Raw genomic sequence first — 15608 nt, forward strand, 5'->3', positions numbered from 1 at the left:
GCCGACACATACCCACTGTCAGTACAAAGGAGAGAACTTACTTTTGCCCTAAATAAAACCTTACTCTTGTAGCACTTTAGTTGCTTATTATGTTTCTTGTACAATTTACGTATTTTAGATACAGAAATAACTATTTAATGCAACTATTACATAATATATGGGACATCATTATGTCCTACAATCTCGGTACTTTTGCCCTTTTTTAATATTTGTTGTCAGGACACAACTGCCCAAAGAGGGACTCTCAAAGTGGGACAGGTGGTAACCGTATGCCTAAGCCCGGCTATGACCACAACTACTGTAATAATCTACCTCCGAGTTTGCACGAACAGACACACAATGCAAACACACACACAGTACAGTCCCACGGAAACACACACTGCACTCTCAACATGCACTTACACACACTACAGCAATCAGAAACACACAAACACAGTACCTACCTGGACCGCAGCACCAGCATCAATAACTAAATGTCCCTTAACATCGTGATAATATTACTTGCGGTTTTAGTGTTCCAGTACTGTGGTCTTTCGGTCTTTAAGCCTCGTGATTAAGCGTGTCGGTATGTAAAGCATTCGGTAGTTGGCAGTATCCTATGTATTTGTACCTCCATGGTTGTGTACAAGTCATTAACCTGTCTATATATTCACAGATATATGTATATCCGTATGTATCGACATACATCTCTCCATCACCCTTTCTATCCTTATTTTATATATATATATATATATATATATATATATATATATATTTTTTTATATATATATATATATATATATATATATATATATATGTATGCATATATAGACAGGGAGAGGGAGAGAGAGTCTACAGACCTTTCGTTGGGTACATGGCGGTGTATACTGTTTGCTGAACTCCGCCCTTTCTTGATTTAACCTGTCACAATACACACCTGCCGTTGGTTCATCTCGGGTAGCTTAGTGGTAGGTGATTGTGTACATGGTTGCGTGTTCTACTCCTGCCAGTGGGCGTTTTACCTCTCAGAGCAGGCACTATCAGTACAAGTGTGAATAATGCTGGTTTCACCTGTTCTGGACATCTTTGACCGTGATCTGGGCGGAATTCGGCAAAGCTTAGATCTGTTTTGCACATATCCGTGTAGTCATGTTTAAATGATGCTTACAGTCACTTGCCGCCGCATAAACCCACTAACATGTGCTTAAACGTGCTCTAATGACCTGCATCCAACATCCATTATTCGTGCCATCTGGATTATGTAACAGACCTTGCAGGATGTGGAACCGGGTACATACACGACGCAGTCAGTGGCTTTACCACTTGGTCATCTGGGATTTGTACAAGTGTTATGGTGTTTTGTATGTGGACTGTACTACGGCTGTTCCTCCATACTTCAGTCAAATGTGTAACGCAGTTAGTTTACATATGGATGATACCAATTAATGGTATGCCCAAGTGATGTTTAATGGATGTGCTCCAGCATTGGGAATCTATGTCACAGTGAGCCACATACTGTAATGTGCTACACCTTGACACAACCATAACTGGAGAATGCTGGGGTGGCAGATACCTGTCATGGGTACTCCCCATGCTTTGGCATTACATCCCTAATTACATTATATGTATGCCCTCATTAACACACCGGTGAATCCATGCAGAGTAGGTGGGGAACAGTGGTTACACACATGGATCCCGCAATTGGCTCTGCTCCACAGAGGGACAGTTGGTTAATTGATGGGGTGGCGATAGTAGACACATTTTGCCTAGGCTGCTGAATGGCCTCTGACAATTGGGCATGTATCTACCGATGTACTTAGGAACCTATAAATACAGTATCAACATATGCTGTTAGCTTTGTTTACTGTTCAGGTGTTGACTTTCCTTGTTCCAATAGCTGTTGTGTGTGCAATAGTTCAGGGCTGCCTATGTAGGATTCACATAGTAGGCCACCTATACATTACAATTTGCAGGTGGTTGTGTGTGTGTGCCATCCGTTTTACTGTGTGTGCAGGTGGAGAAGTGTGTCAATCCGTAGGGGCCTACACTGTCAGTGTATGTGCTATACATTCCCTCTTTGCCAAGGCATGGGCATATTGGGCATGCCTCCGTCTGCCTACTGGGGCTGGCACAGGGTGTTCGTGGTCTGACTCCCTCTGTGCCTGTGATGGCCTTGGCAATTGCGGTGGGCTATGAGGGCCTTCACCATTATGTCCCTGCTACAGCTGTTTCCACAGGATCATATTATGTAGCATGGCACATACTATGGAGATGTGGGCACACATGCCTGGAGAGTACTGCAAGGCTCCACCAGATATGTCTAAGCAACGGAACCATGATTTCAGCATCCCAAACACACGTTCTATGATGATTCTGGTTTGTGCATGTGCCTCATTATGGCGTTCTTGCATGGGTGTGTGTGCATTTCTGATGGGAGTCATCATCCACAGCTCCAGTGCATAGCCAGCATCCCCTACAAGGTGGCCATATGGGATGTTCCCCCTGACAAATACCTGATACAGCTGTGAGGCATGCCAGATGTGGGAGTCATGGTAGCTTCCAGGGCTGCCAGCACACACATCCATGATAATGCCCTGGGCATTGCACACGACCTGGCAGTTCATGGAGTGGTATCCCTTGCGGTTTATGTAGCGCCTACCATGCTCACTGGGTGGTGACTTGATATGTATGTGCGTGCAGTCTATTGCACCCAGTACCTCCGGGTAGTGTGCCACATGGTGGAAGAGACGCATATTGCTGGCCAACTCCTCCTGAGTTCGGGGGAAGTATATATGCTCACTGGCATGTGGTAACATGGCATCCAGGAACTGGTGGAGTACCCTGGATGCTGATGCCTGTGAGATCCCCATGATATCTCTAGTTGGCCTTTGAAAGGTACCTGTGGCTAGTATTCTCAAGCTTACACATACCTTTGTGTCCACTGGGATGGGTTCCCCTCTGTTGTTTCTGGATCTCAGGCGTGGCCAGTACAGCTCAACTATTTGTTGTATGATGTCCCTGTCCACCCTGTAACGCTCTACTATCTCCAGATCATGTAGCCCGTGGTAGGTTACCCTTGATCTGAACACTCTTCTCCTCCTCCGGGGCCTGAGGTGGTTGTCAGCATCATCCTCCACAACACCTTCAGTCTCCAACACATGCTGATGAATCACAGCTATGGCAGCTCCCAACAAGTACATTGTAAAGTTCCCCGTCTGTTTACACCGATGGTGCAGTGTTTGGGAATACACAACTGTGTGTGAGGTGCCTTCACACTTTATACTATTGTGCTTTGAACACTGATGATGTCATAGGGTGTGTGTGTACATTCGGAGCTGCAGGGTATCTTGTGTTTTACCACAGGTATTGCTATTGGGCTGCCTTTGATGTTGAATTACATTTAGCTGCCGTGGATTACCTCTTGCCCTTGCCTCAACTTTTCTTAACGATTCCCCTCCCATTGTCTGGCATGCATCCAGCAGCCTGCTTTCTTGTTTTGTACTTTCCCGAACCAGGATTGTCTTGCAAAATGTGTTCTATTGCCGATCTACTGCAGGTTTGCTTTGCTCGGCGGTTACAGTTCTATTTCCTTTGCAATCCGACACCTCCCCTTATCCTGTTTTGCAGGTTGCTGCTAGCAGCCTTGTTAGCTGCCATCAATGGCCCACTGTGAGTTAATAGGTGTTAATTGCTCAGTTGTACTCCAATTACCCTACTGCGGCATTTCTTTACTGTCTTCCCCTAAACTTCCTTTTTGGGTTGTGGTGCGCGGCGCGTGCATCCGCTTACTGGGTTTCGGGCACATTTTCATCCACGTACACATGCGCTTTTGGGCACCATGTGTGCTCTCAGCTAAGCAAAGCTATACCTACATCCACACCCCTGTCCTGCGGCTTTGCTTAGCAATGGGCAGCCTGGATTTGCATTGCTTCAATGTGCTTACAGCTGCAGTGGCACACCCCACTGCTGATGTCATGTATTCCTCCAGACCACTCCTCGGTGTTGTAGCGCTGCGCCGTATGGTACATCCTTAGGCCGGCGGGACGTTTGCGATTCACTATTATTTGCATGGCATTGACTACCAATTCATAGTTACCGCGCCAAACACTGTCACAGGCCCTTAGCAACCCTTACAGCTTGGTTTGGTATAGCATGCATACCATTGACTATTATGGTGAAATCATGATTTCTGTTACATTGCTATTTTATGACATTTGTACATATTTTCCTTGTGTTCCTGTTTGCGCACACATGCCCTACGATTGTACTTTGCATTACTGTGGCCATGACATTAAATGTTATTTTGTATGTGTTGTGCATCTTTTCTTATGTCATTGGCTGTATATTTAGCCATTGGCATAAGTTAACTTTGTAATACATGAGTCTGGTCCTTCTGTTTGTCAAAATGTAAACCATTTTTTTTTTGGTTTACATTTCTGTAGGCTTACGCTATGCCTACGCCACTTCATGAATCGCTATGTACCTTCATTTGCATGCTGCAGTACTGCACATGGGGTGATTTGCATACCTATGCAGAGAGCTGCGCAGATCTGGCATACGCTGGTAGTGCACGTGGAATTGGATCGTACCTGAATCGCTCAGTGGCCATATTTGGCGTTATACCGTCTACGCTACGCCTGTGCCTGGCACAAGCTTCATGAACCCCGGGGATAGTGTAAATAAAGGGTAAAGAGGACACCCCTTCTTGGTTCGTCTGCTCAAACAAAAATTATCACAGAGGAACCCACCCACTTTAATTTTTGCCTCCGATCTCTCATATATCCTCCTAATCAACCTTATTATTTTATCAGGGAATGCAAATTCTTCCAATTCTCTACTCATAAAATCCCAACTTACTCTATTGAATGCTTTTTCTGCATCAAGATCCACTAACAACAGCTGTATTTTCTTACATTCTGCTTCCCTCCAGATCATCACTGTTCTGTTAATGTTGTCAAATGTTTGCCTCCCCTCCACAAAACCACAATGATCCACATCTATCAATTTTGGCATCACCTTTGACATTCTTTTAGCCATTATAGACATAAACACTTTGTAATCATGGTTTAGTATTAAAGTGGGCCTGTATGAAGCTGGATCTGATGGATCTTTACCATCTTTAGGTACTACAGCTACCACCACTTTCTTCTAGGAAGTTGATACTTTCCCTCTTCTTAAAATATTGTTAAACAAAACCTTCCAGATGTTTATCTGTTTTTCCCGTCTGGCTTCCAAACTTCCACAGGAATACCATCTATTCCTGGGGGGTTTTCTGTTGATTGGTTATACATCACCATTTTTATCTCTTCTCCTCCTATCCTATAATTAATTGAGCCTCATCTACGTCCAACCTTGGCATATTTAATTCTTCCATAAACATTTCCATTTGTACCTTTTCTTGATCTCCATATTCTCTGCTCCATACAGACTTTCATAAAATTTCCAAAATATTTTTAGCATCGCTACAGGATCTCGTTATCTTCCTTGTTATAGGCTCCCTAAGCTTGGCGACAACCCTTTCTACTTTCTATTGCCTGAGTCATGCTAAAATTATTTGTGCTCTGGCATAATTATCAAAAAAAAAAAACAGTTGCTTAACAGCAATCTTTCTAAACTCATGCATATTACTGAGGTAATCCTTTATTTTCTATTTAGCACTCAGCAATCGCTCCTCTTCTTGTTCTGTGAGATTCCCCCTATTCTGCAATACTTTACCATTTGCATCATATCATGGTTCTTTCAGAAGTTATTGACCATATGGACACTGGGACAACACACTTACAGATAATTTCTTGCATGCTAAGTGGTTCAGAACAACAACATGGGACACATTCCTTTCAGTTTTTCTGTTCAGTTTTTACTATTCAGTTGGTATAAAAAAAAGAAAAGAATAAGAATCTGTTGAAGTCCGATGCTGTAATGGACTAAAACTGAGAAAGCAGCTAGATGTCACAGATGACCTGCAGCCCACTTAACTAGTACGCCAGCATAATGGGAACAGTAATGCAGAACGTAGACTCCAACCAGCAGTCCACCATCAGATCTAGATAAGTAAGTTTATAAATCAAAGTGCCTCACATGATATTACGGGAAATTATGGTGACCCTGTTCAGCAGGAATTATCTGCATTTCCTTTCACAGATTTTTAAGTTAGCAGTTTGAAAACATGCAACATCATTGGAAAATGCAAAGGAAAGTCTGACTGTAAGTAATAAGACTGAAAAGGAGCACTGCATACCTTAAACAAGTAACCTTGGAGGTGCTCTTAAAATCCCAGGTTAGTACTGCACCTACCTTCCTGCCTTTCTCAGTGGACACACAACTCCTACATTTAGCTGTTGTTCTGTTTGCATCATACAGTATCTGTTTACCTTACAGTACCAATAACATTTATTTTGAACAAATGGCCATTGTTTCAATGCATAATGATGACTGCTTTGGGGATGTATTATAATCAGGTACTATGTTAAAATGCTAAACTTTGGTACTATGATCATATAGTCTATGTTTCTGAGTGTGGGAGGAGGGTCATTTATCTGAAAAGTAACTGCATATCTTGTGTTTGTAGTCTGGAGTGCATGTTACGTTTATTACCTATGTAACCACATATAATCTTTTGAACTTTTCAGGTTAAAGCTAAGCCAGGTAAGGTATCTGTCCAGTGTGCTTAACATAGTTACCAAAAATAAAGAAACAATTAAAATAAATATCTAACCACGTAATTCTAGAAATCTCCTTGCAAGATTTACTCCAAAGCATTATTTGTAAGTATTTCATTACTTCAAACTGGGAAAAATAAACAAAGTCGCTGGGGGGGGGGGGGTAGATGTAGTGCAAAGGAAAACAAACTGTATAAGGATATGGGGTTGGTAGGTATGAAGAAACAAGAATACAAAACCAGAAAGAAAACACACAAAAAAACCCTGAAAACAATGAGTACATTCTTTTTTGTGCAAACTACAACCCAAATGATAGATGAGAAACTAATGTGCAGCAATCTCCTCTTTTGAAACATTTTTTTTTTTTGCTTAATTTGCATTTATCACATCAGTAATGTTCACACTTATTTCACAGTTCATCGTGCAATACAGGCTTAAAGTTTTCTGTATTAAGCACAGTACTGGAAAAGCAATGCTGGAATGACACAGTTGTTACTCCATTAGATATCTGTTGCTGATGCAGTTTTACTGCTGTATTTAGTCCCGAACAATAAGTAAACAAATAAAGGAAGCAACATTCACAAATAAGGCATGAAGCACTTTACCTGTAGTAAAAGCTGTGGTGAAGGATGAGCACCTGCTACAGCTGTAGCCATTGGAAGGCTGACCCGGTTAAGTTGCTGCAGTTGTCTTCTCCATACCTGCCAGAGTCCTTTACCATCCTTCTCTACTCGGATACCACTGGACCAAGCACCCTCAGTGCAGAATGAGAATCCTGTGCATTCTGACTGCTGTCTGAGGACAGAGTAATAAAAGATCAGTATTGTACTGTGGGAAATGGGCCCAAAACTATGCTGCTAACAATGGAAACGGTCAACCCATATACTGTCAAAAAATAAATCACTGGAAGTGACAGGCTTCAAGATCTATATGCTGGCTTGTTCCATTGTTCTGCTAAATCTCCCAGGTGCGGGTGATACAGCCTATGAGGTAGCTGCATTACAGCAGAGGCTGAAACCTTGAAAAGTGCATGAAAGCAGTTCTCTCTCTTTCTCTCTGTAACATGTCAGGCCAGAGCTTTCTTTTAAATGGAACTTGCTCTTAACAAGATTGATTTAGGGGTGTTTCACTTCATGTTTCCTGCTTTTAGATGCTCCTTTTGACACCTATAGGTAACATCTGGCTTATCATCACTTTTAAACTTCGATAAAAAGCATCTATGTGTGCTAAGAAGTCATGGTATATTGAACATGTATGTGTGTCTGACATGATTTCTGATTTTGTTTGGTATAACTTAAATGTGTTGATAGGCTCTGTATTATCCAAGCTATTGAATTCAAAAATAGCTATGACTTTTCATGAGAAAGTCACATAATTCCACGAACAGCTTTCAATAAGGATTAATGCAGATTTTTTATACTATTAAATCTTTCATCTGTTTTCTTTCCTAGTCCAACCTTTAATGCAACCGCTTGGGAGGGTATTCTTTTCTGTTTCGTATCTGTTGATTTTGCCTAAGAATTATTTCCTGCAGACTGATATGTACTGTACTTTGTCTCTTCTCAATGATGCCCTGCCTTCCTGTACTCCAACATACAGGGTAGTGAAATGCATAGAGGACAAAACCTTATTTGTAGTGACATGAAAACAGGATATCAGCACAATTATCCTAGTGACCTATGCTCTTTAGAGTGCAGCATTCTTTTCCAACAGTGACATTTTACAAGATTTAGATGAAACAAAAACTTCACTCCCCAAGGGTATTCACTCCACATATTCTCTCACATTCAACAACATGATACACAAGGTCATCGGGCCAAATTTCATGTCCTGCATACTTCAAAATATAAATAACCAGGCATGAAAAGATGTGCATTAGAGACATTATGACTCAACAGTTAAAGGTGCAGTGTAAAGCATGAGGCAAATGGACAAGTGCATGTAACCTCCATTGCTGTGCATTAGCAATGTTCGGTTCATTACTCCCAGAATGCCATACTGCTTTAAGAAAATGGTTAAAAGTAAACATGACTGAAATGACTTCTAGTGCTGTATTAAAGACTTTTTCTGCACATCTATTAGCCAATTAAACTGCTGAAAAATGTCACTTTCATAAAGTCCACATCTAGCTAGATGAGAGTGGAAGGCAAATGCTGGGTGACTTAGGCTTCATTAACTCCACTTTTAGAAAACAGCATGTTACACTCATATATCACCAGGCCAGCCAACAATATACTCTGTTATTTAAATACAAGATGCTGTCTGAACATATTCAGCACTTATCTAAGCCAGTGGTTCTGGAATGGAATTAGGTCACTACAAGTCAGATTTGAAGAAAGTATTTCTTTACCCTGGGGTCAAGGTGGGATGCTTGCTCACCTCTGTGCTGGTTGCCCCACTGAGAAATCTAAGCAGATTCATCAAAAGCCAGTTAAGAGCTATAAATTACAAACAATGAAGCTAAAGGTACCATGGATTATGACAGAAAGCTGGTAAGTAGCAAGATAGTTCTCCAATTTAAAAAATAAAACAGAGAACATTAGACTTGGATGCATGCAATGCATAGACAGTGTAGAATCAGTTGTTAAATAAATCTATTAATTTTCTCTACAACAACTATATTAGACTCACTTGAACGGACGTTTTGCTATTGCCTTTGTGAGGGTGACAACATGTTTAGTGAGCTCCTGCCACGTGTCCAGGAATAAAACTCCTGTGTTGTTCTTTAATTGTAGGACCACAAGTGCCTAAAGAACGAACAAAAATGACCATCAAAACAAACTCTTGGCATGCTTTATATAGCACTTTCTAGTTTTGTAAGCATATTTAGCCACATGCGAAAACAAAACATTTCTCTTTAAAGAAATATCCTAGACACAAAGGTAACTGCCCGATTAAAGCTGATACATACTGATTTCACAGATTATAATTAGTTCATTCATTAATTAAGTATAAGAAGGAAGTCACAGATAATTAATCAATAAGCACCAAATACATGCATTTTTGCACACCACACCTTATATTCAGTAAAGTCAACACAGGAGCAGTTTTTATATCTACCAGGATGAGCAAATGGTTGCCTTTATAGCCAGTGGCATTTATGACTATCTGGTAATGATGCATTTATTTTATTTATGTTTGTTAACTGGAATAGTCATTCACTGATTCTCAATACATAAGTTGTGAAATCAAACAACAAATATAGCTAATATGAAACAAGCAAGCAAAGACAAGTGACAGAAAATCAAATGTTAGTAAGATACTCAATAAAATCAAGTAAAATAGACTCTAAAGTATGTTAAGCCTGGGAGACACTGTAAAAACTCTATGGAATTTCCCAGAGAGAGTGAGTGAGTGAGTGAGTGAGTGAGTGAGTGAGTGAGTGAGTGAGTGAGTGAGTGAGTGAGTGTGTGTGTGTGTGTGTGTGTGTAAGAAGAACTGAAGGCAAGTGCAGCAGTATAAAAAGTTACAAGTACTGCTTTGTTCTTTGTAAAGTGTTTTTGCAAAAGTAGCTGCTGTGAGGAAGGAACAGAGTGGGGAGCAGAAGGAAAAAGAAAAGTGGAAAGAGCTGTGGATAGGAACTTATAGATGAGCGAAGTCCAAGACGAGTAAATGTGTGGTAGAACTAGGGTAGAACTGACAGAAAAGGAGATTAATTTACATAACTGACGCATTCTGTAGCATCTGCAATGTGCTTGTTTGAAAAGGTGGATTCTTAAATCCACATTTGAATGTGTTAAATTACTGAGTGGATGTTATTTGGTTAGGGCTGGCCTCAAATTTTAGGGCCATGGGCAAAAAGTATGCTTGGTGCAATTCAGATTAGTCTGTGTTGCCTGCTGGCTAAGAGTGGATGTTGATCGAGATCTTACACTTTTAACGCATGCATAGATTAAGGAGTGAATCACAGAATGTACAAAGCAAATGAGCCATATGGCCAGTTGTGTACACCTTGCTGGTACCCACCTTTAAAACTTACTGTTTTTTTTCCAAAGAGCAATAGGCAGAAGTTGTGAATACTTATCCAGCTGTCTAGATACTATGTCACATGCTTCACTGACATAACAGCATATCTCAGGTGTGGGATGATGACATACTTAAGGGAATATTTTCTTCAACACAGACCCCAAGAAGCTGCAAATGTGCCAACAGGTAAGTACCCATCTCACTGACTGCCAGATGCTTCTTTCTTTCCACTTGTGATCCTCTTATAGCTATCATAAATTTTTCAGCTCAACTTAAATTTTCGCAACTATAATTTTTCATAGAAGGCTACTTCAGAAATGCATTACTTCACTGTGCACAAAAGTACGGCTTTGCATGTCTGAGTCTACTGCCCTATCTTAGGTTTCTCACCATACTCCCCTCATTTTCAGACAGTGTAACTAAGTTTCCCTGCAGTGTAGTCAGTGTTTCACACAGGTTAACAATAAAATGCTACTTAACAGAATCCACACATCCCAAAGGCTACGGTGACTGAACTTGGCAACAGCAAATCACCTGCTGAAGAGGTAGGTTTTCCATATTACTGGTTATTCCTCCTTTCCATGGCACAAAACGCTCAACAGCCTGAAGTGTTGCACTGTGCACAGACAGCAGAATATTTGCAAGCAAGATGTACCAGCTAATGCCGGTCTGGCTCTTTTCATGTTTCAAATATTATGATTAAATAATTTCCAACTTAGGGCAACTTAATAACAATCACACATGATTTTGGCAGCACTAGGCTAGAATAATGCAATATCAAATAAACAGGAATGCCAAGATGGCTGCAGCCTGCGGGTGTGAATAAAATTTGTACAGAATACCACAGATTCAGAAGGTGAGTTACATGCCAGACTACTTCAACATTGTTACAGCGAGCGATGACTGTCTAGGCAATTGGGTATCACACCTGACTTTGGCTTGTTAACATTCAACACTCAGCTTGGATATCATTTAGCAAGTTTGTACTTCCATTTTTACAGCTTCTGAAGTTATCAAAATAAAGAACAAAGACTGGGACTGACTTGAAAAGCTATTGTTACTCCAAATTAATCACATCTACTACTCACACACAGATACAGAGAAAACCCTCTGCTTAGGCACTGTTTGAATCATAGAAGTAAAAGTTTAATAGCCTCATTTAGGACCTCAGCTCACGACCTACAGCATACTAAAGACAAGGTTTAGGAAAAGGCAGGAATTGGAACAAATTATGTAATGCTGGATAGATTATATTGTATAGAATAATATAGATATGTGATGTATATTGTTTGTAAATGTGAACTTGTTAATATGGCTTGTTTGTAAATGTGAACTTGTTAATATGTCTTGTTAACTTTTATATAAATGTAAGTTTGCCTATGTCACAAGTAACTGTGATTTCAATATATATATATATTTTTAAATAAACCTCCAGCATACTGTGCTGTTATCACTGCCACTGGACAGATGGATGGGTGAGTTTCCGAGTTTCCCCAAAAACTCGAGGCAATTAGAACATTTACCTTTTTGCTGACAAAGTTTTAATCTTGTGTTGTCCTGATTGCAATGAATTGTGCTAATGGTAGAATACAAGCAGTTTTAGGGCTAAAAAATAAGTTTAAATGATGGTGTTGTCCTCGACTGGCACAAACACATGAAGCTCCTTCCTTGATATCTGCCGCACAGTAATGTCGCAAATGTGTGGAATGCTTTTTTCTGATGCTGAATAAGAAAATTGTTTTTGTTGCTGACATGTAGGATGGGAATTGGAATGGCATGGAATAACATTTCTTTAAAAAAAAAAGTACTGAAATAATGTTCTACATTTCATTCATTGCTCACCCACCAGATGGTTAGCATTTTTTTGTCTGTAATATTTGCTCTATCCATTTTGAAACATAGCATTTTCTGGTAAATTAGTGCAACTTACACTCAGTAATGCCAGACATTAGAATTTCAGAATTTTCATTGTCCAGAAAATGTATGTATGACATTTCAGTGTTCAGTGCTATTCTACTTTTATGGTTGGTTTGAAGGCCAGTTAAAACTGTGGAAAGAGGCTCTGCTTACAAGAGACAAGATTTTGATAGAATAGTGGAAGCCTTCTAATGGTACCTTGCATACAGCCATAAAGCCATAAACCAAAATAATGCAACAGCCAAGACAATTTCAATTGCATTCCTGAGAGAAATAATTAGCAGATTTATAGGGCACAACACCTAAATTAATTAAGGACTTAAACATGGAAATGGGAAAAGCATAAATTCATAATATTGCTTGCAAAGAACTTGAAATTCAGGAATATACCTTTAAGGGAGAGATTTTGTACTAATTTGTCTAAGGTTCAATGATATTTGGCATGACACATTAACGTGGACAGAATGGTATGGAAATTTTGAAACTCACAAGTTGGGAAAAAAATTCAGAGCTTCCTCTGCTATTTTACAGGTCTTTACAACATATTATGAGCAACTGAGTGCAGGGCAAGACATCTAGACAGACAGCCTTCCTTCAGGGAACATTTTTAGCATAAGTTGATTACACAAGGAAAAGACAGAAATACATTTTTTTTGGTCCAGTATAGGCAAAAAAAAAAGAACCAACAAGGTTAATAAGAAAAGTCTGGGAATGGATGGTCTCCCCGCTAAGTTGTAGAATTTGGGGTGGATTCAGAACTGGATTCATCAAGTCATGAATGAGGTATTCAGGGAGTAAGTAGTTCTCTTATGAGGCTTGTGAGGGCAAAAATCACCTCCATGGCAAGCTGGAAGATGGGCCCTTTGACTGGCGCTCACCTCTGTGTTGGGGATACTCAGCACAGTTCTGCAATTGAAGATCAATATGCAGAGAGGTAATCAGTATATACAGAAAATAAACAATGATGAATTACTTTTAAATCCATTTTTGTTCCACAAAGAAAGCTATTCAACTACTTATTTTCCCTTGGAAATGTTTAAAAAGAACCAGAAATATTCTTGTGCTGCAAGTCTGCCGGCATCATTCTTTCTTCTTTAAACTTTGTGATGAGGCATGCAATCAGTGGGAATAGAGAAGGAATACAAAAATTTCCTCTAACACACTACAGAGACGACATACACCATCAGTTTTACTTGATCTGTTGTACCAAGATGAAGGGGGAGAGAAAAGTACAGTTTTGTACATACCACAAATGTAGATGTTCGAGTGTTCACCCTGCTGCAGTCATCACACTTGGGTTATCCTGTCGTCAGGCGGTCCCGCAGTCGGCCAGAATTCCAAAGTCTTGGTCCGACGTTGGTTGCTGTCACCTCATCCCTGACGTCAGTGCGCCAGGGGTATATATATTGCAACCGACATCATTTTCTTCAGTTTTTCGTGCCCCAGATGTCAGGTGCCCCCAAAAGGGTGATCAGAATTAGTACCAAATGGTGTGAACACTGCACAAACACAAAATCCCCTCAGCTATAAGCAAATACATCAGTAAGGCATAGCAGAGATTTAGCCAGTAGATCAGAGGGGATGGAGGGAGGGTAACCTGGACTGCAGCAGGGTGAACACTCGAACATCTACATTTATGGTAGGTACAAAACTGTACTATGTTCATCGTGTTACCCTGCTGCAGTCATCACACTTGGGTTGAATCCCAAAGCTAAGGTAGGGGGGGAGGTATCATAGAGGGTTAGTGGAGGCAATAAGGCCCTGCAGAACTGCAGTGGCGAAGCCCGCCCTGGACTTAGAGTAAAGAGGTAAGTGATAGTGTTTGGTGAAGGTGTGTACAGAACTCCAAGTTGCAGCTTCTAAAATTTCCTTGGTAGGAATCCCCCTGAAAAAGGCTGTAGAGGTAGCTGTTGCCCTGGTAGAATGGGATCTAATGGTAGGAGGAACTGGTTTCCCATGATGGGTATAACAGAACCGTATGCAATGATCTATCCATTTAGAAATGGTTTGCTTGGATATAGCCCTCCCTTGAGATGCTGTAGCATAGGATACAAAGAGCTGGTCAGTTTTTCTGAAAGCCTTAGTTTCATCCAAGTAGTAATGAAGCTGCCTGTGAATGTCCAAGGAATGCAGGAGTCTCTCACCTTTGTTCTGTGGATTGGGGAAGAAAGTGGGTAGGCGGATGGTTTGATTTAAAGCTACACTGGAAACCACCTTAGGCATAAAGGAAGGATTAGTTCGTAGAGAAACTCTGTCTTGATGAAAAATGAGGAAAGGTTCCACTGCCATTAGTGCCTGTAGTTCTGAGACTCTCCTAGCTGAAGTGATTGCCAGGAGCAGGGCAGTCTTCCAAGATAGGAACTGAAGGTCTGCAGAGAAAGCTGGTTCAAAGGGAGGTAACGTTAGTTTTTCCAGAACAAAGTTGAGGTCCCATGTTGGTGTAGGAGCTCTTCTAGGTGGTCTAACGTTTTTTGCCCCTCTGAGGAACTGCCTTAATAGAGGATTTGAAAATAAAGGTGGATTCGTGTCGTAGTGAGCTGAAATAGCTGAAGCATGGATTTTAATTGAGGAAAAGGAAAGTCCTTTGTGCAACATCTCAGCTAAATATTGCAGAATGTGAGGCATGTGAGGCTGAGTTGTGTCTTGTCCTTTAGCTTGGTTCCAGGCACAAAACCTTTTCCATTTGTCCGAGTAAGCCTTCCTGGTGCTTGGCCTCCTGGCTTCCAGAATAACATCCAGAACTGCTTGTGAAAGAGGAGCTGGTTGGATGTTTAATAGATTTGCCATGCAGCCAGATTTAAAGTTTTGAGCTGGCTGTGTAGAATCAGTTTGTTTTGTTGCGTGAGCAAATGGGGTATTTGAGGCAATATCCATGGTGGGCTGTGAGCCATATTCAATAGCGGGTTCCAGTGCTGGCGTGGCCAGTCTGGGGCTATGAGAATCAGTCGTGGCTTCTCCTTTTTGACCTTCAAAAGAACCTTTGTGAGGAGAGGTAATGGAGGAAAGGCATATGCTGTCAGGTTTTTCCAACTGAAGAAGAGAGCGTCCACTTTCCAAGCTTGATGGTGGAATGTCCTTGTACAAAAT

The 15608-nt window shown here is 40.8% G+C and overlaps 1 protein-coding gene across 1 annotated transcript in view; it reads right to left on the reverse strand.

Annotated features, from left to right (window-relative positions):
• EME2 (essential meiotic structure-specific endonuclease subunit 2) overlaps window positions 1-15608 on the reverse strand; it is a 471218-nt gene that overhangs the window by 113860 nt on the left and 341750 nt on the right. Inside the window, exons 6-7 of the mRNA XM_044089218.1 lie at window positions 9270-9385; window positions 7244-7433 (exon numbers count right to left, since the gene is read on the reverse strand). Coding sequence (XP_043945153.1) covers window positions 7244-7433; window positions 9270-9385 — 306 coding nt within the window. The remainder of the gene's footprint in view (window positions 1-7243; window positions 7434-9269; window positions 9386-15608) is intronic.

This window comes from Protopterus annectens, chromosome 12.part0 (assembly GCF_019279795.1).
Source record: "Protopterus annectens isolate FY-2018-M chromosome 12.part0, PAN1.0, whole genome shotgun sequence".
Lineage (NCBI taxonomy): Eukaryota > Metazoa > Chordata > Ceratodontiformes > Protopteridae > Protopterus > Protopterus annectens.